Genomic DNA, 25606 nt, shown 5'->3' on the forward strand with positions numbered 1-25606 from the left:
ACCTGGTAGGATTTGCATCACTAAAACTTTGAGCATTGTCGTGGATCACTTGTATAAGAGAACAAGGTATTAAGGGTATCTGCTTTTAAAATATCTTTCTAAAAGTTTTATTCCCATATGTAAATCAAAAACTTAAATTAATATAATGATTTCTGCTTTCACTCTTTTTATTTTAGAATTAGTTTTCCCTTCTATTTATTTCACCTTTTTCAGATGATATCTCAGTTAAATTCATGCTTATAGGGTTTCACTTCCGTACTGAATTAGTGGACATATCATATGAATTCCACTTTCTACCAAACTACGACGCAAGTCTCAGCCATTTGACCACCAAGGCATTTAGTCAAATTAACTAATTATTTTTCAAATGAAGCAAAAAATAAACACACTTGTTCTTTGCTTTTTTTCCCATTAGTGGCTATCCCCCACCTTTGCCTCCCCCATAATTGAACCTTTTCCACCATAAATACCTTAGTTGAGTGCGTGTGTCCTCCACACTTCTCAAACCTCTCTCTCCCTCATTTCAGAAGAACACATCCATAATCCTTAATCCTTCCCCATTATCCACTTTTCTCATTCATTTTCCCATGGCGCCAAACAGCCAAACATCCCTTAACGAAGGCAAGTGTGCCATCCCAATCACCACAAACGACCTAGAACACCAACAAACCCTAGATCAAAACGAGTTCGACTACTCAAAACGCTCCCAGTGGCTTCGCGCTGCTGTCCTAGGCGCCAATGATGGCTTAATCTCAACGGCGTCGTTGATGATGGGCGTGGGAGCTGTCAAGGAAGACATCAAGGCCATGATCCTAACTGGGTTCGCCGGACTAGTAGCCGGGGCATGCAGCATGGCCATTGGAGAGTTTGTCTCTGTGTACTCCCAGTTGGACATAGAGGTGGCTCAAATGAAAAGGGACGATCAGAACAAGCAAAAGACTCTGGCACAAGTGGCGGAAGATGGTGATAGCGAGGGAGACAATGAAAAGGAGAGCCTGCCCAACCCGTTGCAAGCTGCGGCTGCTTCAGCTCTTGCGTTTTCAGTAGGGGCAATGGTCCCATTGCTAGCAGCTTCGTTCATAAGGGAGTATAAGGTGAGGTTAGGAGTTGTGGCTGCAGCTGTGAGCTTGGCTTTGGTGGTGTTTGGGTGGTTGGGGGCTAAATTAGGGAAGGCACCAATTATGAGATCAATGATGAGGGTTTTGGTTGGAGGTTGGATGGCCATGGCTATAACCTTTGGGTTAACCAAGTTGATTGGCTCTAGTGGGCTGTGAAACACCTTGATCTCACATCCATTGTAACTGTGTTATTAGATGTTTCATCTTTTTTATGTTCCCTTTTTTTCTGCTTTTGGTTTTTGTGTAATGAAAGATGACAAGATGTGTATAGGGAGTGAGTTTTGCTAATTTTCTTGGTGTAAGTTGAGCCTTAAAAGAAAGGAAACGCATAGTATTATTGGGGAATAAAAGTACTAAAGATCACGCACATAACTGATCATATCTTTTATTTTGAGGAATGTAAGTGGGATCTCCCCGGGGCCTCTTTAATTTAATCAACAAAGAACTTATTCTAACACACACTATCAAATCAAATCAAGGTTTGCAACCTGAAACCACTAGTCTACAAATCAAGACGCTTATTCACGGGATGAGATTCGCTGTCTCCATTTTCCATGTCCCGTCGTATCCCTTGTATAATTTTTTGACATGTGTCCAACAACTTAACCCTAATATAACATTGTTAACTTGAATAAATTAGAAAAATAAAAACTAAACATTAAAAGAACAAATATAACCAAACTGCCACCAGTGTCCAACCCGCCACAATCCCTTGTCCTCATCACCGCAGACCAGCCCTCTCCCCTGAGTCTCTCTCAATCTCCTATCTATGGCAACCTCACAGGTCTCACATCTTGGAAGGCTGGGGGAAAATGTTTGGATATTGCAATCCTTATGAAAGCAATTTGTGGGTTGATATTCCCCATTGGAACCTTCACAAAGCCATCACTCTTTGAAGAAAAATGGTACCTGGCTTCCCTCCTTCACGTGGCATGAATTCCTGTTTAAGAGTTTAGAAATTTTTTATTTCTCATACATAATCATATAATCAATAATTAATTAGGATAGAGGAAAATTAGAAACCCTAAAACCTGCGTTTTCCGGTTTAATAGTTTAGAAAGTTTTTATCTTTCATACATAATTATATAATCAATAATTAATTAGGATAGAGGAAAATTAGAAACCCTAAAATTGCCCTTTTCTTGAGATCAACGGTGAAAATTATGTCATCAAATCCAATTCTCCAATTCCACTCAAAATATCAAAGGAAAAGGTGGTGAATTTGTCAGACTTTAGAGAAGGTGGAAGGGTTAGGTGCAAAGTTGATATGATAGACAAGTCCGATCTTTGTGATTTCTTTAACGGCATCAGTGTTCAAGTGCTCTATCATCAACTCCAACCAGCTTGACATAGGGGAGGAGGAGGGGATGAGGTTGGCCGGCGATGAGGAGGAGAGGCAAATGTTGTCGGTCATATGGATGTTATATTGGGGTTAAGTATAGGCACGTGTCAAAAAATTATGCAAGGGACACGAATGGGCATGGAAAAAGGGGACAGCAGATTACGTCCCCTTTGCCACAGAGCTAAATTTCGTTGGCCTCTTTGTAGTTTAGACTATCATTTTGCATTAAAAAAACATTTGAAAGAAAAACAGCACTAAAAAAATGTCATATATTTAATATGTTGGAGGTTGTTATTAGGAGTTCCAATTTTAGAAAAAGAAATTACATTAAACTCAAGTAATATATTTAACATGTTGTGGAGGTTGTGAGTTCAAAATTTATGGATATATACAAATTGTAAAATAAATAAAAATGTATGTAGCCTTATTTTGAAGGAAGTGCAAGTTTGCCCACTAAGCTCCCCTTTAAAAAATTTGACCAATAAAGTTACCCAACTTTTTAATTTTGTCATACTCAATGCAGTGGCGGACTCAGAAATTTTTTTGCGGAGGTGCAAAATTGATTAAATATGAAAAATGGTTTTTCGGAATAATCATTTTCTCAAGATAATTTTTGGCGGCTTTTATTCCTTACACATCAAATAAGAAAACTTGATTTTATGGGATTTTAGTATGAAGTATATATTGACTTAATGAGCCATCATTTTTAGCCTATTTTGCACTAAAACCGATTTTTCATATTTTGATTTGGTAGGAATTTGATTTTCTAATATTTTTATTTGAATACAAATGAGGGGTACTTCCTTATTTACATTGTAAACTTAAGTAAATAGAGTAATATAAACATAAATTAAAGTAAAAGAACAAAGACGTTTACTTAAATGTTGAAAATGGAAATAAGGTAATCTGTACACCAGTTGAGCAAATGTGCAATTAGAAGCACCTACAATGGTTTTTCCGACGAGGGGAAGTGCAGCTGCACCTCCTTACGCCTTAATGGATCTACCTCTAATCAATGTCCCTAAGATGAAGGGTGAACGTTCGTTTTTTTATTTGGAATTTTAACTTGGAACGTATATTGGTAAGTACAATTAAACTAAGACCTTATTCGTATTTTTAATTATTTCATATTGTTTTTGTTAGAAAATTTTATGGGATATGCCTCTGACTCAAATCGGAGACACGTCTGTAAACTTTGTAACTTACCAGTACACAAACTACAAGGACACATCTATGAACTTTGTAAATTTCTCTTCGTCTTCTTCCATATCCACTTGTCTCAATCAATGGGACAAATAATCATCACGTTATCCGGCACGTAGTGTCGCCAACAACACAAAAGTTTTGATAATGACGATATATATATATATATATATATATATGACGTAGTGGATAAGGAAAAGGCAATGACTCGACTATAACCGAAAAAGCACCAATTGCATTATTGCAGTATGGGAAAGCCTCGAGTCTTTTGCTTTGATGGATTATGTAGGAAATTTGGGAACGATTAGGAAAAACATGCCACCTCCATATATATAGGATGGTAATTGTTATATGGGTAACTCGAGTCCTTTTTTCTCGTCACTTGACACTACAATATCATTAATATGATTCAATTTTTTACGAGTGATGTTATACTAATTTTAAAATTAACTGAGTACACTCATAAACGGATTCATTTTGGAACAAAAGTGGTCAATTGACCCTCATAACGCCGGAATTCGACACTTGAGCGAAATTAGTTGAACCTTGCAACGGGCGCAGCAGCTATGGTTGCCATGCGATATAAGCTCTGTTCGGCGCCGTCAATAGCTAATTCCTCGCGAAGAAGAAGACCCAACCCTAACTCAACTTTTGTTTTTCTTAAACGACGTTGGATTGAGATGTCTGAATTTTTTTTAATGAAACGATGTGTTTCATGTAGTCTGGCTCATACAATAAAGACACCACAGTTTGGTTTGTGAAATCCCCTATTTGACCAAAACTCTGCCTTCTGATTAAATTCCATATAATCCTACCATCTTCTTTTCATTCATCCAATAGAATCACTGCACTTGCCTCTATTTTAATGTTTGGAACCTTGTCACTTCTGAGGTGAGTTATTTCTAACCACAAAATATATATATTTTTATTTTTATATATTGTAATTTTTTTTTTAAAGTCCTTTTGAGTTGTTTTATATTTTCTTAATTAAAATAATTTGTCAAAAAAGCTTACGTCTTAATGTCTCGAGGCTTAGGTTTTGCCGCACGGAACCAAATGAGATATCAATGATAGTGTTCGCTTGGTTGTTTATATTGAGAAATATAATTTTGCTTGTATTGATAATCAAATCATAATACTATATAATATGAAAAATTGTCATGGATTATTGTAGTTTGTATGAATTATGAATGCTAATACTAGATTTATTTTTTTTAAGGGTCTTTTTTTTTCTGAAAAAAATATGTGAGCTTTTACACGTGATTGTAAAATTATTTTTCATATTATGAATTTTACCTAATTTATATAAGGCCAATGCCTAAAAAATAGGATGTAATTTTACAATCACGAAACGAAAAAAACCTCAAAATTACAAAACTATTATTAAATGCTGTCAAATTTTATTATTTCATTTAAACTCAATCACAATAACTGCAACTGCACCATCCAACTCAATAAACGACAGTTGTCCTAAACCAACGCCAAAATTACACAGATTGTACAAATATAGGGCTTTACAAACACACATGAGTTTTACTTGCTGTATGGGTGGAAATATGAAAAGAAAACATAAACTAGCTCATTTTCTTTTCGATAGAAAATATATCGTTCACTACATTCAAAAATCACTTCGTAAAAATTCTCCCTTCCCTTCCAATCCCAATCCTGGCACTGGGGCAAATATTTTCCATCATGGCTAACTAGTTCCAACTTCTAACCAAGCAAACCATCTAAATTGACTGGTATATATGAACCAGACAAGAAACAAAAGAGTTTTAACTTGGAAAATTAGTTTAGTTAACATAAAGATGGGTACTCAACACAAGTTCAATCAAGGAACTATCCCAAAATAACACACTCCTCTCCAGAGCATCAATGAGTTACCAAAGTGCAGGCTCATTATTTCATCCTCAAACTAGAAGCCATTAGTATATATATTATACATTATGTGGGAAGAGAGATAAACCAACCTTTGATTTTAAAGATCCTCTGTAGATAACTAATTTTGAAGTCAATGTCAATTGACTTAACCTATAATGGTCTATGTTTTGTCAAGGTTTCTGATACCTGAAATAGGAGACAATTATCTATAGAAACATTTCGAGCTAGGAGAGTCGTGAGAAGGCACACCTAAATTTATATATTTGGCCTTCTATATACTGCAAGATGCTAAGCGATAGGAATACAAAGTAAATAAATCATCATAGATAAAGGGAAAATTACAGTGGTTGTGCGTGTGGCAGGAGGTGAAAATGCCTTCTCACTTGCATCCTTAATTTCTGGTATTAATTCTCGTTGAAGGTGCAGCAGTTCCAAATTTCATTGTCTACAAATGCATATTAATTTCACAGTGATTTTTTTATCAAAGGCAACAAAGCAGGATCTACTTCATCCTTCGACAGTAAATTAACTATCAACTCCATTGTTGATGCATCTGCAGAAAAACCCTTCTCTACCATTGTTCGAATAAGTACCATCGCCCTTGATGTCTGTTTATTATGGATGAACCCTCGGATAATTGTGTTATAGGTGCAACCATCAGGAAAACAGCCTTTCTCTTCCATTTGGATAAGAAACTTTTCTGCTTCACTTGTTAGGCCCGCGATACAGAGTCCATTAATCATTATAGTGTATGTCTTCACATCAGGTCGAAGTCCTTTTGATGATAAACCACAAAAGAGATCCCTTGCAGATTCAATTTTTCCAGCTATGCACAAACCTTCAATAAGAATATTGTAAATCACAATATCAATATCCAACTTCTTCGCTTCCATCTCTCCAAACAATTGCATTGCCCTAGAAAGTTGTCGGTTTGTACACAGGCCATCCAGTAAAATAGAATAAGTTCGAACATTTGGAAGTTGGCCACAAGCTTGCATCTCAGAGAACAACTTTTGTGTATCCTGTATTCTACCTGCTTTGCCAAAACCATCCAGAAGAGTGTTATAGGTAACGGTATTTGCAACTAGTCCCTTATGAGACATATCCAGAAAAAGCATCATGGCCTCATCTATTTTTTTAAGCTTACAATATCCATTTATCAACGTGTTGTAACAAACAACATTAACCATCAAGCCCTTGCTAAGCATTAGTTCAAAAACATTTTGTGCCTTGCCTATTTCTCCTCGCAAACAGTAACCATCCATGAGTGAATTGTACGTAACTGTATCAGGATCAATATCTCTTTGAATCATCATCTCAACCACGCCTTCTGCTTCCACGACCATTCCCTCCTTACAAAGTGTGTCTACCAAGACATTGAACGTGAACACATCTGGAAAGATATTTTTACTCACCATTTCATTCAACAACCTTGTAGCTTCTTTCCACTCGCCTAATTTGCAAACTCCATTAATCAAGGATGTATAGGTAATGACATTTGGGGAAATACCCTTGCACATCATTTCTGAGAAGAGGTTTAATGCATCATCAACTAGTGTATCCTTACAAAGACTGTCGATGATTGTGTTATAGACTACTAGGTCAGGCTTGCAAACCCCTGCCTCCATCTTCCTAAGCAATTGAATAGCTGCACGGTTGTCACCCCTCATGCAAAAGCCCTTGACTAGTGTGCCATAAGTAACCACATCAGGCTGACAATTACCTCCCCTCATCATCTTGTCGAAAAGGGTTGCCGCCTCCGCCACTCTATTCTCAAGAAGAAAGCCGTTGATTAGAGTGTTGAAGGTAAAGACATTTGGTTCAAGACCAAGTTTGAAGAATTTTCCCAATACAGATAAACTAAACCCCATTTGGTTTAGATGACAATAACAATTTATGAGAATGGTTAGGGTATAAACATCATGTCCAATTCTCGACATACCCATTTGGTTATACAACGAGATGACGGCCGAGTAATGTTTCAATTTTGCAACTTGACCCAATATTTGATTGAAACGAACAACTGAAGGCCGAGGATGCATTTGGAGCATTCTATCAAACATATTGAAAGCATCCTCAACATTTGTGATTTTGGGTGAGTCTCTCACTGGCTGGTCTAGTTTGGTTCTTGTAGAATTGATTGGTTTCGAAGGTTGAGAGTGAAAGAAAGCAAAGTAATTGTTGTCGAAAACAACAAGAAGGGAGTTAGAGTGAAGACAAGGCATACCTCCTCTCCATCTCCGACTGCTGCAATAAAAAGAAGCAGCAGCTATATTCCGCATCATCATCTTCAGCATCTCAGTGAGTCAGTGAGTCTCAGCCAACCTTCAACATTTGGGAAGCGAGACCAAATCTCGAAAGGGAGCGGCGGAGCTCTCAAGTGCGTGGATGATGATCCAGTCGACAAAAACTTTGTTTCGATGAGTTTCGAATTAGATTTCCTTTCTAGCATTTAGGCAACTACTTCGAGAACAATGCTATGTCGGGAAAGGGTTGGGCTTTTCTTTTTTCATCATTTTTTCAAAAAATTTATTTCAGTGGGTTAATTGTTACCAATGAATTAAATATAGAGGGTTAATTATCTCGAGTCGTCGTCAATATTTTTAATTTTTATCCTTAAGGCGCCATATGTGGAGTTTTTTTATAAGCACGACATGTATGTTAATCGATTCCTTTTTCCAGTCCAAAATGTATAAATCAAATACTTTCTAACTAGATATGCCATCAAGAAAAATAGGAAAATAATAAATAAGAAAAATAGAAAACAATCTGTTTGTAATCGGGTTTGGATACAAGGACTAGTCTTCAATAGTCTTCAATTGCAGGGATGAATACTCAAGAAAGTAAAGTGGTTGATTTAGCCAATTCGTTGGGTACTGGACTGGGGAGTTGGCGTTTGAAATACTCGGGGACTTCCACTTTAATGTATCGGCAGCGAGACGGGTACATCAACTATCAAATTTAAATTCAATGTTTGGTATTTGGGAGACTTGTGTTGCATTATATAGCCTAGTGCATCAAATGCATTAAAACCCTATGCAAATTTTAAATCCAACTTGTCTCGCTAATTAGTGCCACTACTGATAAGAAGAACAAACACAATGTCTTTCGCCTAAAAGGATACCCTATGCCTATCTTCCAACATTTGAGGAAATATCAAAGTGAGAGTAGAGAAATGGAGCCAAATCTCATTAAACGCCTATTTGACACCAGTTTTAGCCTCATGTTGGATTATTAATTTTCATTTCTTATATCTAAAATGGTCACGAGGAGCAAAATAACATCCTAGAGATAGAAACAGCCAAAAACTTTTCATAAGACGGCTTGCCATCGATGGAGGAAAAATGAAAAATAAAAGAGTCAAGTCTCTTGAGGTTTCCTTCAAGCATATGTATTTTATCATCAGCAAAACAAAAGAGTCAAGTCTCTTGAGGTTTCCTTCAAGCATATGTATTTTATCATCAGCAAAACAAAAGAGTTTATCATCAGCAAAACAAGGGATAAGATGCTTTTCTTGCCATTTTGCTAGCTTCTTCGCTGTCGATTTTCAGCATTTTCCCGAGTTTTATCTGCCAGCCCAGTAGGGTTTTGACGAGGACACAACTAAGCTTGTTTGCCATGAAAATTTCAATATTACTCTTCGAAAGCGAGCTCACGTGCACCTAAAATACATTTTCCATCAACAGACTTGTAAGGTGGGTATTATAACCTATAGAGACTAGAGTTCCAAAAAGATACGGATGCAAACTACAAGTACAAAACAACGTAGTGTAGCCTAACATGATTAAAAAAAATCAGAACAGGCCCAACTTTCAACTCTGGAAAAAGGACCTCATGGAAACACGAGCTGGAACTACTTCTGCTCCCTCTCCACTCTCCACATATGGCATTTGAACTTGAGTGCCTAAATGTATTGGTGTCGCTTAAAGATCAAAAATCTTTCCACAAGGAATCTCGGCATTCTCTCTGATTGCCGCTGAAGTCAGTAAAGCCCACAAGTGTTGTGTTATAAAAGAACTGCTCAGGTATCACATCAGCTTCACTCATGGTATCTCGAAAAGTTTCTTCAATTTCACAACCAGCTTCCATTCGTCAATTGATAGCTCATCCTGAATATTTAAAATTACAATTAAGAGCCACAGTTGACATAGTCCGAAAAGTGAACTGTACATGAAATTTAAGCTTACCCGGTAATTCGATTTTAGTATATCAATCGACCTCCTTGAGATATGACTGACAAGTTCATCTTCAATTTCAAAATGCCTACCAAACATCTTTTGCTGTTCATCAGAATTTGTCCCAACTATCTGCAAAAACACAAAGAAAAGACTGCGATAAGCACTATGCCAAGGAAAGTCAGAAGCAGACAGGAACCAGATCACCCATAAAGCAATGATGAGCATGGGTCAAATGCTAAAAGCCAACAAATAAAAGTAAAAGCGAAGGCCATTAATGCATCAAAGGACTAGTTGCAAAATCAGAATAGTGCTTCTGTAGGACTTAACCTCAATGGAATCAAACCCCCCTCCCCTTCTCTCAAAACAGTAGTTATTAACTAGCTTGATGATCATAGGGAGTTTTTAACTGATGTCTAGAAATTCTTTTATGCCTTTCCTTCCAAATGGCATAAACAGCTTCCAAAAGGCAAAGTTTCCCTTTTCATTGAGCTACAGCCCCAATCAACGAGCCATGACCATGAAGTCTATATTTTCAAATTACTTAAGATTCTAATATTAAACGACTACTGAACCCTGTGAAAAATTTAAGTTGCGCGGAAAATATGTGAGCAGTTACTTGTTATACATCAAATAATAGAACTTACACTTCCAATGATAATATGGAAGAGTATCGTCACTGCTTATACAAAAGAGCATTGATCTAACAAAAACCTACCCACTATTCATAACAAAAGTCATAAAGCCCTATAATTTTTGACAGGGCAACTCCATATATTTACCCGAGGCAAGAATAGCAACAGCTACAAAATTGAACTTTTCCGACTAGTGACACATGAGAGAGAGAGAGAGAGAGAGAGAGAATACGTATACATACAAGTGTCAAAAGTTATCATACCTTAATGGCTACCTTCAGCCCCTTCTTCGCTATATCAACAGGTTTGTGGTTATTTTCAATGGATGCAATTCGCCCAATAGTAATAAAATCCCTTTGCGGAATACAAATTGGAGTCCCAACCTGCACAAAGATCACATAATATAAAGACAGCCAGATTTAATTAACAAACATTTAATTGATCTTATAAAATAACACTTTCAAAAAGTTCCTGTGAAGGCACTGAGCACTATCTACACCCCGGAACATAATACACATGCTTTGAAAGGTTGAGGAATGTAACACATGCTTTGAAAGGTGAAGGAATTAAACACATAATAACAGGATTGGAACTTATTCATATTAAACCAAAAATAAACTCGCAAACTTTGATCATACATGATTCAAGAACTAGTATTGATAAAATGAAGATAAAAAATTAGGAAAAACCAAAAGAGCTAGCTCTGGAAACATCAAATATAATTTACCAGCATCTGGGGATGAGCTTTCGGTGTAACAATATCTAGAACGTGTACTAGTTGTCTGGTATTTCGGATGATAAAGCATAAATCATGAATTTTGAAAATTAATTGTTCTTTTTAAGTGCACATTGTTTAAACAAAATATATTGCACGTGAAAGTGCATGAGAAACCTTCTGAGAAATTCCACTACTTAATCCAAGATAGTAGTCGGCAATAAAAGGGCTTTCCCGCTCAGGAGTTACATCCTTGGCTCCGCCAAATAATGAAAAGGGGAACCAGCAAAACATTGGCAGGTTCCACAGGAACACTCGAGCTCTTTCAGTAAGATCATTTCCAGAGACTACTTTAAACATTCAACAACTCTAATAATTCACTCGGTGAAAATTACAGACTATCCTTCTACTTGGGGAAATTTTCAACATTGAGGTCTCAGCTCAAGTATCTAAGCAAAATAGAAAGAAAAAAAGAATCTAGAACAGAAAGACACAAATTAAGATGGTAAAAAATTAACCAAACACTCCTAAACAGTACTCTGAGAATAAACACAATGGGCTCTTACCAAATGTATAGACATGTCATGCCACGATAAACTTAAATTTCAGACGGTATATCCCACTAAAGAGAGCAAGGTGAAACAAATTCAATGTATATAATAGTACCTTCGCAATGCCTTCCAGAACATCAACTCCCAACACAATTGGATCCTTCTTGTTGAAAACACAGTTGGGTAAAATCTTGAGCACACAGGGAAAGACAGCTTCATCAGCAGATTCCTTTTTCTTTTCCTCCTTGAGATTGTCAATATAGGCCTTAAATTGATCGAATAAGTGATAGATGATATCAGCAATAAAAATCTTCACACCTAAATCATCTGCCATTTCCCGGGCCTCTGGTGTCACTTTGACATCAAATGCCAGGATGGTGGCATACTCCTTTTTCTTTTCGAGCATTACACTGGCCTTCATGACGTCCTTTTTATGTACGGGGCCTATGCTAATACCACTAACAGGAATATTAACTTCTGGGGTCTTCAAAAACTCTAGCAATGCTTCCAAGGAGCCTAGAGTAGATGCTTGTACGCAAACTCCCTCACCACTCTTGTCAATCCTGTTCAAGACTGACTTCATGTCTTCCATAGCTGCTTCCTTCACCTCTTCCAAGTCATCACGAGGCCCTACCACATATAGAGCAGTGCCAGCAATAGCATGTTCAAGACCCTGCAGATAACAAACATAAAAAATTAATAAAATCTCACAACAGGAGTTTACAATTAGTAGAATTGGATTGGCCTTGATTTCAACCAAAATTACCTGTGCTGTAATCTTGATACCCTGTGCAGCCTTAATTTCACTATGATGCAGATAAGTTCCCTGAAATAAAGAACCATTAAATCATTATCTGGTGACAACTGCCTAGTCTCAGACATTAAGGATTCATACATACAAGACATGAGAAAACAATATAATTTTTGGAGCTAATTCTTGTTATATCTGAAGTACTAAGTTCTAACATGAGAGAAGCAGAAGAATTATTGACACACTGACATCAGAGTGCATTAGAATTCCTCAAATTTTAAAATTTGAGGATTGATGTGGTGGTTTAACCTTACAGTTTATTCTCCTACTGTTCGTCTTTTTGTGATTTCAGCATAAAATCCAACAGCTGTTTCTGTTTTTTCCATTTGTATAATATAAACAGTGCAAAAACGCTCACCTAAGCACCTACAAATAGGCGCCTAACATCTATCATCCAGTAGTCATAGGGCACCATCCAAAAGCTTCAATGATTAAAAAGGTAAATATATATTAACTTTGCAGGTGTTAGCAGGTGTTGGATTGAACCCAGCACCTGCTGTATTGAATCCCAATACCTGCCGGATAATAAGCACTCGACGATGCATTCCATAGAAATGAATCTCATAAGAAGTTTCAACTAAATTTAAATTTGAAACATAAAAATAATAAAAAATAAAAGTAAAAATCTACTTTAATGTGCGTTTAACATTTTCAGCAATACTGATGCTGCTCCACCTATTCTTCAGTGGACTTTCACTGGGAGTAACAGATTTCATTCTCTTACCAAATCACCAAAAAGCTAAAAGCAAATTCGAGTAAAAAGGAAATGGAAGAAAACTCACCTTCACACGAAGTTCTTTCATCGGATGTGGTGTCAATAAAGCTCGAATTGAAGTAACAATAGGTCCCTAAAAGAGACAAAAAGAAAATGATATCAATAATGGCAATCACATGTAAACTTCTTCACATGCTGACTGCACCAGTTGTAAAATAAATAATCACAATAGTTTGTAAAAATTATAAGTCACAATTTACTAAATTGTCTTGTGAAAAAAGGTTTTAGATACTTGCCTGCATGCCACAAACAACTATTTGATCTCCTTCATGAAGCACGCCATTAACCAATACAACATCAATTGTTGTCCCAAGGCCTTCAATAACTTTAACCTCCAAAACCGTACACTGGTGCACAAGATGAACCCCCACCAAATTACTCACATTTCAACTGTTATAAAAACCTTTACATTTCTGGGAAAAAGGTCAAAAGAAATCAAACCTGCACTTCGTTGCTGTAAGTAAGTTTCTCAACCATAGTTTTCTGGGTCCATTGAACCAACAGTAACAGCATATCTGGAATCCCTTCACCACTGCAATATTCACAACCCAAATTTCAGGACATATAGAAAAGATACTTTAAAAAATAACCTTCAAAGTGGAGACTAAGAAGAAAGACAAGGCCAGATTCCACAAGCCATACCTAATGGCACTCGTAGGTATAATACTGTATGTTTCCCCCATTTCTTTATTCTTATAATACAATTCAGTATTTAACCCCTGCTCCTTGAATTGAGTGATAATCTGGCAACCCATACAAGAATTGAAGGTTTTTAATACCAAGAAAGTCAAATTAAATAAAGTGACACAAAAAGACAAGGTTGGAATACACAGGACCTGTACAAGCCTCATATTGAACTCATTTTGCACATCCTTAGTTTGTTGCTTCATTGCCTTAACAATTGGTGCATTGCGGCAGGTTTTCCACCCATAGAGTCTGTCCACCTAAAAATTGGACATTCAAGAAAAGCAAAAACTAATTAAACATTGACAATAAGACACTAGTAGGGATCCAGAGGGTGGATTTAACCATAAAGCTCACCTTGTTCAATGCAACAATGAATTCCGTATTCCTCATTTTCAAAAGATTGAGTGACTCTATTGTTTGAGGCTCTAAGCCATGCATGATGTCAACAACCAAAATGGCAATATCACATAAACCTGAACCCCGTGACCGCAAATTAGTGAATGACTCGTGCCCAGGGGTATCAATTACCAATAAACCTGGGACCTTCAGCTTTGCATCAGCTTTCAGTTCCTTAGTTCTCTCACGGATGTTCTCAGCAGGAAAATATGTTGCGCCAATCTGCTGAGTAATACCTCCAGCCTCACCTTCCTGAACATTTGTGCCTCGTATACAATCCAGCAGCTTAGTTTTACCAGTATCAACATGGCCCATAATACAGCAAATAGGAGAACGAAGGTTATCTTCACCCTCTTTAGTGGCAGAATCTGAACTTGGGGCTTCTTTTTTAGCAGTAGCCTCTTTCTTCCTACTTCTATCAGCATCAATCTCCGGTTGTTTTTTCTTATTCTCAGCATCCTGAGATTTTATTGGTTGAGAAGGAACGCTTCTCTGGGGATAAACTGCCAATTTGGAACCTGCACTCTTTATGTCTTTTCTCACGACAGGTTCAGGCTCAGAGTCAACCTCTTCATCAGAAAATCCACTTTTAAGAGAAAGATTAACAACAGCATCATCCCAGCTCTTTGCATCCCATTCTTCATCATCATCTTCTTCTTCTTCTTCTTCGACTCCATTCTCTTTAACAGATTCAGCAACTTCAGATTTGTCCTCTAGGTCCACTGATTCTACCTCTTCAACCTTGTCAAATTCCACAGAGTACAGCTCAGGAACGGTGTCTTGCTGGTTTTCTTCTTCTTCTATGCTTTCCACTGGGTTCACAGGAGCCACACCATTTGCATGATTGGGTACTGCTTTTGACTTCTTTTTCTGATACAAAGGTCGTTTAGCTTTTTTCTCATTGTCTGTGGTAGGGAGAGGCAAACTCCCTGATCCATTAGCTGCATTAGCAAGTATCTGGTTTCTCATTGCCTCCAGCCGACGGGCTTCTTCTTTTTGCTTTGCACTTAAAAGCTTGCCTTCCTGTCTCTTCTTTTGTAGCTTCTCCTTTTCTCTTTCTTTTTTCTTACGCCTGGCCTCTTCCTTTTGCCTTTCAAGTTCTTCCAGCCTAAGCCTCTCCTCTTCTTCTTTCCTCCGTTTCTCCTCTTCTTCCCTTTGCTTCCTCTCTTCCTGCTCCTTCCTCCTAGCAAGGGCCTCTTGCATCTCCCTAACATGCTTTGGCACTTTCTTGTCTGCTGCTTTACCTTTCACTTCATTCTTCTTGGATTCTTTCGGTTCAATTTTATTTTCTTCTAGTTTTTCATCCTCAATGGCCACAGAAGCAGTAGCAGTCCCTGCAGCCGCTGCTGCAGCTGCTGCCTTTTTCTCCTTTTCCTTGTCCTTCTTCTTTTTCTTCTTCTTCGCCGCAGCAGACTCCACAGTCTCTTCTTCACCTTCCTTTTCACCTGAACCATCAACCGGGGCGACTATATCAGGTTGAACCTCAACTTTCTCCTCTTTCACAGGAGCAGCAGCAGGTTTCGATGCAAAAGACCCCTCACCTAGCTCAGCAAGAATCATATCCAAATCATCCTCTTCCTGAGCAGTCCTTCCACTTTTCTTCTTCTTTTTCTTACTTTTTGAAGTTTCTGGAACCTCTTTACTCTTGTTAACTTTAGCATCGTCAGCTTCAATTTTACTAGTTTCCTTACTTGGTTGTTCTGGTTCAACTACATCTGTATTTTCAGCCCCAAACTTAGTTTCTTCACTCGATGCAGTAATAACACTATTACCTTTCTTTTTGGAAGACTTCTTCTTACCTGTGAATGCAATCACAGATGCATCTTCGTCCTCAACTCCGTCATCATCAACTCTAGTTGATTCGGATATAGAAGTATGTTCATCATTTCCCTCGTCAAGCAATGGTGCGCTAAAAGCATTACCACCACTCTTCTTTGAAGCCTTTGATGACTTCTTTTTCTTACCGGAGAAAGTAATCTGAGGAACATCATCGTCCGCATCTTTCTCTTCATCCTTATCCTCATCCGCATCATCAAGGGCATCGAAGCTAGCTGCTGCAAACACACTCCCCACTTTCTTTCCACCCTTGGACGGCTTCTTCTTCCCCGTAATCGCAATTACAGGCTCATTTTCATCATCTTCTTTACTCTTATCCTCAGAGTCATCAAAAACCTCACCATCACTATCGTCCTCATCACCAATGACATCAAAAGCTGACCCTGTAAACAAACTACCAGCAGTTTTCTTTGACGATTTAGAAGCCTTCTTCTTGCCCGAAAAACTCACCACCGGAGCATCCTCCTCCTCGTCCCCTGTTAGCCCAGATTTCTCATCATCCTCAACACCCTCATCTTCATCACCAAGCAACCCAAAACTTGAAGCGCTAAACACACTATTCCCACCACTCTTCTTGGACTTTCCCTTCTTCTTTCCAGTGAAAGCGACTTGGGGAACCTCATCATCACCCTCGTCCACCTTTCCCACATCGTCTAAGTCCTCATCCCTGCGCTGTGAAGCTTTTGAATTTCCCTTTTTGCCCTTCTTTCCAGTAACAGCAGCTTTCTCTTCTTGGACTTGAGACTCCTCGGACAGCTCAGTTCCGATTGAATACTCATCATCTTCAATTACCAGCGCCTTCTTCTTCGATTTCGACCCTGCAGGTTGCGGGTTCTCTTCGTCGCGAGTAGTCGGCTTCTTCCGACCCATCGAGGTTTCGACTAATTATACAATCTTTTGGAACAATTGAAACGAAGCCCCTCCAAAATCCTAAATTTCAAAATCAATAAACACAATCAAGAAAAAAAGATACAGAAATGTATTTGTTTATGTATGTTTCAGAAGCTAAAGAATTAGATCTAAATTTATAAAATCAGAAAGCAGTAACCGCAAGAATCATTTCAGAAAAGTGGGAAAGAATCTGATCATATTTATAAGAAAAAACACACACATATATCATACACATATATGTATATTATATATTGGAGAAAGAGAGCTCACTTGAGGCGGTGAGGAGAAAGCACAAGCAATAGAACCTAGGGGTTGCAGAAGAAAATGACTGTTTGAATGGATTGGAATTACAGGGAAGAAGACTGAGCGAGCTTCAGAGAGAGAGAGAGAGCAACAATAACAAATGTTTTCTCTTTTAAAGTTTCTAGGGTTGGGTTGGGTAGGCTTGGATTTCTTGGAGAGGAAAGGCGGTTCTGGGCTCTCGTATAATTTTCCAGGACCTTGGGCCTTTGTCCAAAAATATTTTTAAGAAAATAATGGTTTTGGCAGACAATTTTTACGTTACCACTCGGAATTTTTTACCTTCATACACAAACTTTACACTCTTGTCGTAAAGAGAACCGAAGTCGTGGCATACCACAAATTATTTAAAAATAATAAAATTGTTATAAAATTAAGAAGAAATAAGAGGAAGAAAGAGACTGTATAATTTGAATCAAATCAACTTCTCTTTCATTCATATTTGGATCCACTATTTATAGGGGTACAAAAGCCTAAATCACTTACCAACCATAATTGGTAGGTTACAAGTATATAATGATGGGTATTATGACAGGTTAATAGTGGCTATTTATTGTGGATATCCATAACCTATAAACCCATAATGTATGGATTTATAACACTCCTCCTTGGATGTCCACCATACAATGACATCATGTTGGACGTGCTAAATGTTGCCTCGTTAAAAACCTTGTCAGGAAAAACCACATGGGATAAAAACCTGATCGAAGGGAAAAAGAGTACATTGCACATACATCAAATGTAGTAAAACTGAGGAGTTTCCTCGATTGATATCTCTCACTGATCTTCAACAGTCTGATTGCTTGTAAAGTCGTCGCATCCCTATACCATATACCAACTTCTGAAATATAGACTTCAGAAGAGCTTTGGTGAAGAGGTCTACCAGGTTATCTTGGGAACGAATTTGTTTGACTTCAATCTCTCGATTCTTCTTGTTTATTCTTCTTTTAATCTTTGGTAGAACAGCCTATTTATAGACTTACAAGATAGGAGATTGAATACCATCATTTACAATATACCTATAGGTTACAAGCACTAATTACAAATACTTAGTGCATAGGTTACATAAAATCCAACGGTAGAATACCAAGAGGTATGGTGGTCATCCACCAACCCATGCATTTACAACACTTCCCCTTGGATGTCCACCATACAATGACATAGTTCCCTCATTAAAAACCTTGCTTGGAAAACCCAGTGGGACAAAACCGAAGTGAAGGGAAAAAGAGTGAAACTTTCTTCTGGATCATTGATATGGTGTTGGATGCGCTTATGTTGCCTCGTTAAAACCTTGCTAGGAAAAACCCAGTGGGACAAAAAACCTAGTCGAAGGGAAAAAGAGTACAACACGCATATGTCCTACATGTAGTAGAATTGGGATGCTCCCCCTGATTAATATCTCCCCCTGATTAATATCTCCCCTTCTTTGATTTGAGCAATACAAGCAACATTGTCTTCATACATGATCGTCTATCACACTATTCGACCTGTTTTTCACTTTTCAAATGATTGAAATATTTAGGAGCATCACCAACAAATTTAATAGTTAGAATATGTTACAATAATATCAAATTTGAATTCAAAATACTCAAACTTTTAGTGATAACTCTTAATTAAGAATATTTTGGTACTTTATATCCTTCAAGAGGTTGCTTCATCCGATATATCTCAAATATTTCATGAGCTTTGAGGATTTCCATGTACCATATAGTCTTAATAAATATGCATTTAACATATGCTATAAGTTTCATGTTAAAGTAACAACTGCACTTATAGAAATATGGATGCATCTATGATGAGATGGGAGACTAAAACCATGTCTCTCCCAGGAAACCTTATGTCATATTAGTGATCTTATTTCACTTCATAAGCCCCAATTCATAACCTTCATACTTAGAATTTGTAATTCGGTGTTTGAGCTATAGGTTCAATATCCCACACTTCATATTTAGTGATAAATGGAATTGCCTATTTTCATTTTTGGCCAATCACTTAACTTGTCGACATTCATGAAACGTGATTTAATATAATCATAGCCCTTGATGATTGTAGTAGCTACTAATAAACCAAATGTATCATCAATTTGTGATCCCACAATTCTCATGTGCATGCGCATGCATAATTTATAAGCATCTCATTGCTTTGGGGTACCAATGCCTATTCAGGGGCTTATGTTGTCATTTGTTAGACAAACATCTCTTTTACAATGAATTATTTAGAATATGTGGATCATAACCTCCTATAGAGCGTTATTTTTTATAGGGCTTGAATTTTTCAAATAATCTCCACTTATGAGGAGTTAAGTCTTTAGAACATATATTTCTGTCATGCTTCAGGCATGCATTATATATATAGTCACCATGTTAATGGATTGTGATATGAGAATATCAATCCATGTTAGCATATGTACAACTTTTATATGCATTATCTTGATGAGACAAAAGCGGATTGATTCAACACTATTTCACGACATTCTTCAGGAACTGCCATTTCTCCCCCTAATGGCGGGAAAATTGTCTCAAAATTTAGGAAAATAAACTCATCATCATTATCAAGTCAAATTGACTGGATTGGATAATGTGGGAGTTATGCTCGTAAACGTCTTGACAAGAGACAAATATGTGACCATTTTAGTAGGCACAATTAATAAAACTAGTGAAGTGATCCATAATTAAATGTTATATAAGCTCACAAATATCCCCTTGAATTATTTCAGGAAAGAGGGCTCAAAGTCAATTTTTGACTTTGATGATCTCATGACAACTTTTATTTGTGAGGATTCTTTGTAATGATATTTGTTGGACAAGACAATATTTTGAGTCTTTAAATGATGAGCATTCTTTGTAATGATATTTGTTGGACAAGACAATATTTTGAGTCTTTAAACAATGTCCTTACAAATTTATAAAACTCTTATGTATCATTGTGGAATATGGATTGCCAAGATAATCATACCACAACATAAAAGTTATCCGGTCAATGAACTTCTGGTTCATGATATTATAATCTTCAACTACTTTAATAGTTGTGTAATATTGGGGCCTCATGAACTTTTGGTTCATGACATCATAAACTTCAACTACTTTAATAGTTGTGTAATATTGGGGCCTCATGAACTTTTGGTTCATGACATCATAAATTTTCTACCCACAAAAGAAAGTAGGAAGTTTCTCCAATAGACACCTCTGACTGTCAATATTGGGGCTGTAATACAAAACATTATCATCGTAAAACGAAATTAACTAATAAACCAACATAAATAAAATAAAAAGAGTAAAGTGGTATAAATGAGGAATAAATTAAATAAATTAAAGACTATTAAATTCCAAGATAATCCAATATTAATGTGTATTCAATATGTAGATAAAACTACAGGTTTAAGAATTGGGTTTCCAACCAATTCAGGTTCATATAGGCACAAATAAGTAATGAACTTCAAGTTCATATATAGTATTAAGATCCACAAAAACTATGAACTTCAGGTTCATATCAATATATATTTGAAACTTCAAGTTCGAATACGTAGATATAAATAAATTGAATTAATAGTTGTGCTTTGAACTTCATACTCAAATCCATGTATATGCACTCGAAACTTCTGGTTTGGGTTTTTGACATATGTAGGCCTCATGGAATTCTGATTTTGATTAATACAAAATCGAGGAGTTTCATGTCCTTATGTGCTCTTTAAATTCGCGAAACTTCACGCCCTCAATTATTTGGAATCAAAGAACTTCAGGTTATGATTCAATCAAAAGAACTCTAGGTCCTAATCTTGTTATATGATGAGGATCGAGGAACTTCGGGCCCTAATCTTTTGTATAATACAAACTCATCATAATAATTAAGATCATACTTAAAATTAAATAAACAAACAAATAAAAAAATATATGGCATTATATTCATGTGTAATAAGAATAAGAATTTTTTCCTTAAACGAGCATGATGAAGTCTGATGGTGAGTACAAAGAAACTCTATCCCATGTGATGACTCTAGCTCATATAAGAAGAAAGAAAATTCAAAGAAAGAAAACATACCAAGAGCAATGTCGTGCTAATAACGTGTTATAAAATTAAAGAGAAATAAGAGGAAGAAAGAGACTGTATAATTTGCTCAAATCAACTTCTCTTTCATTCATATTTGGATCCACTATTTATAGGGGTACAAAAGCCTAAATCACTTACCAACCATAATTGGTAGGTTACAAGTATATAATGATGGGTATTATGACAGGTTAACAGTGGCTATTTATTGTGGATATCCATAACCTATAAACCCATAACGTATGGATTTATAACAAAAATGAATATATTAACATGTATTGTATAAAAAATATATAAAAAATTTGTCAGAGTATAAATATTTTTATGTTAGTGTATAATAGGCTTTAGAAATAACGGAAGCTTTATTTATACTAGCCCGTTTTATTTTTTATTTTATTTTAATCGACAAGTTTGCTGCATTCCAATACCTCTTCTTCTTTTTTTTCTCCTTTTTTTTTTCACAACTAAAAGCATTCCAAGGCAGCTTTAGTAATTATATTTGCAGGGGAAAGCTGGATAATATTTTCGGCTGTAACAGCAAACCAAACATTTTCGGGTGTCAAAAATTTTGCAACAAAACTGTTAGCTCCGTCAAATACCAAATCAATCGACAATTATCAGGCACCGGTATATATCAACAATTGGCTAGTAATAACTTTCCACGCACTCATTAACGACTAACAGTCATACACGCGCATGTAGCGACTCCTTCAACTGCAACTAGCAAAATCCTCATGTCCAAAGTGGAATGCTAATCGCCATGCTATTGGAACTTGGACTCAATACTAATAGTCTAACAGGCTGCATAGGCCACCCGTAATACACATGATGTAAATTGATGGTAAAGTTAATAGTAGTATAACAATAATTTAATGGAGTTAATCGTTTTCTTAATCTCTAAACTTAGACCCAATTTGCATTAAAGTCTCTGCGGCAGCCCAAACTCATTCGTTAAGCTGCTAGAATAAAAAGACTCCTACAGCCATCACCTTCATTACTCTGTCCTCCTAGTACCTAATTAGTTGCAACGAATATTTTTTTAATTTTTTAATTTTGTTGTTTAATTTGGGAATTTAGCTATGTTTGATTGTTGAAAAACGGAAGAAAGATTGGGAGGTGGCTTGCAAGGATGGATGTATGGGGAGGGTTATGGTGGGTTTATTTTTTAAATTTGTTTTTTGTTTGTTTTTATTATTATTGGGCGTTTTAGTTTTTAATTTTTAATTTTTTATAATATTTTATAGATTTTATTAATTTATTAATATTCTAGTGAAAATTGATAATTTTAACCCTTAAATTAAGGGCAATATTGAAGTAGTATAACAATAGGACCAATGCACCGAGTAATAAAGAGTTGGTGAACCATTTGAACGAATAATTTAGTTGAAAAATCAAAATACAACTTAGGTATAATTTTGAGGACCTTCGAGTTAAAAAAACTCTTTTCTTTTTATTCTAATTCAATACCTCTCAACATCTTAACCATGTTGCTGAAAACAAAAACGACGAACATCAGAGCACAAGTTCAAAAATAATATGCACCGTAAAACAGTAACGATTAATGGATGCGAGACCCTAAAACTGCCACTCAGCTACTTGAGTGCTCCGAATAACTTCGGCGCAACCTACACGCCATAAGGCAATGATCAACACATGAGTCTGAACAAAATTAATACAACATATATAAAGAATTAAAATGAAAACTTACACATTTGTCAACACAAGATATGTAATCAAAGTATTGGCCTGTACAATGCTTCTCGCCATTGTTATCAGCTTCAACCCTCTTAACACATGCCTACAATAAATAAAAAAGTTGAACAATCCCAGTACAAATACGAAATTACATTCATTCAAACCAAATGTGAACAATCTCAAGCATACATATAAATACCAAAACAAAGACCTCTAACAATCATATTATTCCATTTCTTTATTCTATTTTAAAAAATTAAAAATGAAAAGAAAAAAAGATTCAAATTTTAATTTTATTACTCAACAATTATGGCAGGAGGGACCGGGGTGCAAGAAAGTAGAAATAAAGACAATATGAAAGCCATATGTATCCACAACTTTTTAAGGTTGAACTATAACTGATGCTCAGCAGAAGTAGCTGCCTAATCATCTACTCTTTTGTAAGTAAAAAGATTCAATCAGTTTATTAAATCTAGCCCAATAGTTCAAGTAGGGGAAATTCGATTGAGACCCAATAGTTTGCGATGTTAGGAGTCATTCTGCTGGTTTTAAACTGCTGCATTTAATAGATAACTATAGTATTGGAAATGGCATTATATTCATAGAGCTACGTACAACAGAATAAGTACCTACAGTGTAAGATTTGTTTTCCATAGCAAGTCCAAATTTCAACAGATTCAAGTGCAAAAGATTTTGATTGAGACTTCATAGTCTATGCAACACTTCCTCCAAAATAAACAAAAATAAAAAATTCCAGTAAGTATATGTTCTATAATTTTTCCCTATTCTTAGCCTATAATATCAAAAACCTACAACAATGGTCAAGTGGGAAATCTTGGAGTAAAAAAAGAAAGTACAGGTAGAGGTAGAGCCGAATCTTGATGTTGTCTAGGCAAGCGTCCAATACTAAGAGTAGTAGTTATGAACCTTGTAAGCCAACCCAACAATCCCATTAAAATATGTCAAAAGAGCTTGCTTAATCACTTTAGTATGACATCCTGAATGCTGATCTTCTGATACTCTTATTTTGTGCTATAACCTTTGTACAATTACTCTCTATAACGTTCTGCACGGCATACCCAACTTCATAACTTGATATTACAAAATTTCACATTTGATGATATATATGATTACCAAATTACTTCCTCTTATGGAAAAACATATAGAACGCATTCTAACTTGTTGGACCATGCAAATATATGGTTCCAACTTCCAAGATTTCATAGGAGAATTAATTTTGCGAGCTTTTCTAGGTTGTAATTCCCTTTACCTCTCTAGTAGGGAGCATGGATAAGGATAAAAGACACAGGTACAACAAAGACCAATAAGTTGATACGACTCTCTCTCTAGTAATTAGATGTAAAAAATATATATATATCTGATCCAATTGTAAGTTCATATTAACAGCATCTAAAATTAACCTAGGAAATAAATTTCATTACCTGATATTCAATCAGAGGCTTCACACATTTGGGCTGGCAAGACTCCTCAAGATACTTCTTCTGATCAATGAGTTCTTTGTTTACACCAGAATGAACCGAGCAGACCCAGCATCAAAGCGACTAGCACTAAGGCAGCCACGCCTTCTCCCCTGCCGAAGGAAGACACACTTCCGAGGAGCCAGACACCTGCCGAAACTCCCAGCTGCCAAACCTAATCTCCAGGACACGTGTCGCCACCACGACGACTTGTACAAAGTCCCACATTGGAACTTTGTGCAAAGCTCCTACTTTCACCTCCCTATAAATAGGGAACAATACCCAAGTAAAAAGGGTAACTATTCTCCTACTTTTATTGTTACTCTGCCAGAATTACTACCTGTAAATGACTTAGGCATCGGAGAGCCTTCGGCCGGCACCACACCGGTGTCCGAAGCTTAACGATTGCTTCTACCACTTTGTCTTCTGCAGGTCTCCCACCAACCTATTTAACCAAAGGCTTCAGCCCTCTTCCCTGCTGAAGACCCCGCATACCTAATCACTAAATTGGACTCAATATTGGCCGGGCCATTTTGAGCATCAACAGTTTGGCGCCGTCTATGGGAAGTCGACACTTGAATCCCCTCTTTCTCTATCAGCCCAGCTGGCTCCTTCACCCATCAGGCCCCGTCGCCTCTTCTTCACCCCACACTCTGCTATGCCGACCGAGGATAGCCGCGATACCCAGCACCATACCCCCCGCGAGGGTACTTCCCGAAGGAAATCTCCGGGAGATGCCACTCTCCAAGCAGAAGTGGAGCGCCTCCGCGACAATATTACTAAGATGTCGGAGAAATACGTGCATCTTCATTGTCGGAATGCTGAGCTAGAGCACGACTATCGTGCTCTAAAGCGGAACCAAGAGAGGACTCGAGCCTAGGATGCCCAACAAGACCTCACCCAGAACGTTGGGCATACTCAGCCGAACCAGCCAGCACATTCCAGCCACAGCGCCCCGGCCAAATAAAAGACCACCTTCATCTGGAGCTAACCTAGTCACGACTCCTTTGCGTTCCCCCACCGAAGGACCGGCCCCATGAGCCAGTCAGGATCTACCAAGATTGCAGGGATCG

General features: G+C 37.0%; 4 protein-coding genes across 4 annotated transcripts; 1 reads left to right on the forward strand and 3 right to left on the reverse strand.

Moving 5' to 3' along the window:
• The first annotated feature begins 521 nt into the window (after window positions 1–521).
• LOC117637941 (vacuolar iron transporter homolog 4-like) lies at window positions 522–1486 on the forward strand. The gene has a single exon (XM_034372994.1). It carries the CDS (start codon window positions 588–590, stop codon window positions 1272–1274), a length of 687 nt encoding a protein of 228 aa, XP_034228885.1. The 5' UTR covers window positions 522–587; the 3' UTR covers window positions 1275–1486.
• A 4257-nt stretch (window positions 1487–5743) lies between these two features.
• On the reverse strand, window positions 5744–7981 carry LOC117637437 (pentatricopeptide repeat-containing protein At1g63330-like). The gene has a single exon (XM_034372322.1). The coding sequence runs from the start codon at window positions 7839–7841 to the stop codon at window positions 6009–6011; it is 1833 nt and encodes a 610-aa protein (XP_034228213.1). The 5' UTR covers window positions 7842–7981; the 3' UTR covers window positions 5744–6008.
• An 853-nt stretch (window positions 7982–8834) lies between these two features.
• On the reverse strand, window positions 8835–17513 carry LOC117636517 (eukaryotic translation initiation factor 5B). The gene is made up of 12 exons (XM_034371056.1): window positions 17287–17513; window positions 14248–17055; window positions 14043–14150; window positions 13849–13949; window positions 13648–13738; window positions 13443–13553; window positions 13214–13279; window positions 12387–12446; window positions 11736–12293; window positions 10618–10737; window positions 9732–9851; window positions 8835–9653 (listed from the first exon to the last, which is right to left on the reverse strand). The coding sequence occupies exons 2-12, from the start codon at window positions 16993–16995 to the stop codon at window positions 9588–9590; spliced, it is 4149 nt and encodes a 1382-aa protein (XP_034226947.1). The 5' UTR covers window positions 16996–17055; window positions 17287–17513; the 3' UTR covers window positions 8835–9587.
• A 5217-nt stretch (window positions 17514–22730) lies between these two features.
• LOC117636963 (cytochrome b-c1 complex subunit 6-like) lies at window positions 22731–24587 on the reverse strand (the record flags this gene model as incomplete). The annotated part of the gene is made up of 3 exons (XM_034371690.1): window positions 22731–22985; window positions 23069–23158; window positions 24498–24587. Coding segments are annotated over 3 exons (213 nt in total), but the record flags the coding sequence as incomplete, so codon positions are not given.
• Between the last annotated feature and the right edge of the window lie 1019 nt (window positions 24588–25606).

Source organism: Prunus dulcis, chromosome 8 (assembly GCF_902201215.1).
Source record: "Prunus dulcis chromosome 8, ALMONDv2, whole genome shotgun sequence".
Classification (NCBI taxonomy): Eukaryota; Viridiplantae; Streptophyta; class Magnoliopsida; order Rosales; family Rosaceae; genus Prunus; species Prunus dulcis.

What these genes read in the sequence shown, in the direction of transcription:
- LOC117637941 (XM_034372994.1), top strand. Translation starts at nt 588, where the DNA reads ATGGCGCCAAACAGCCAAACATCCCTTAACGAAGGCAAGTGTGCCATC.
- LOC117636517 (XM_034371056.1), bottom strand. Translation starts at nt 16,995, where the DNA reads ATGGGTCGGAAGAAGCCGACTACTCGCGACGAAGAGAACCCGCAACCT. An exon ending in TCATTGTTGCATTGAACAAG is followed by an intron (nt 14,151 to 14,247) that starts GTGAGCTTTATG and finishes TCCAATTTTTAG; the next exon opens with GTGGACAGACTCTATGGGTG. An exon ending in ATACCTACGAGTGCCATTAG is followed by an intron (nt 13,739 to 13,848) that starts GTATGGCTTGTG and finishes TGAATATTGCAG; the next exon opens with TGGTGAAGGGATTCCAGATA.
- LOC117637437 (XM_034372322.1), bottom strand. Translation starts at nt 7,841, where the DNA reads ATGCTGAAGATGATGATGCGGAATATAGCTGCTGCTTCTTTTTATTGC.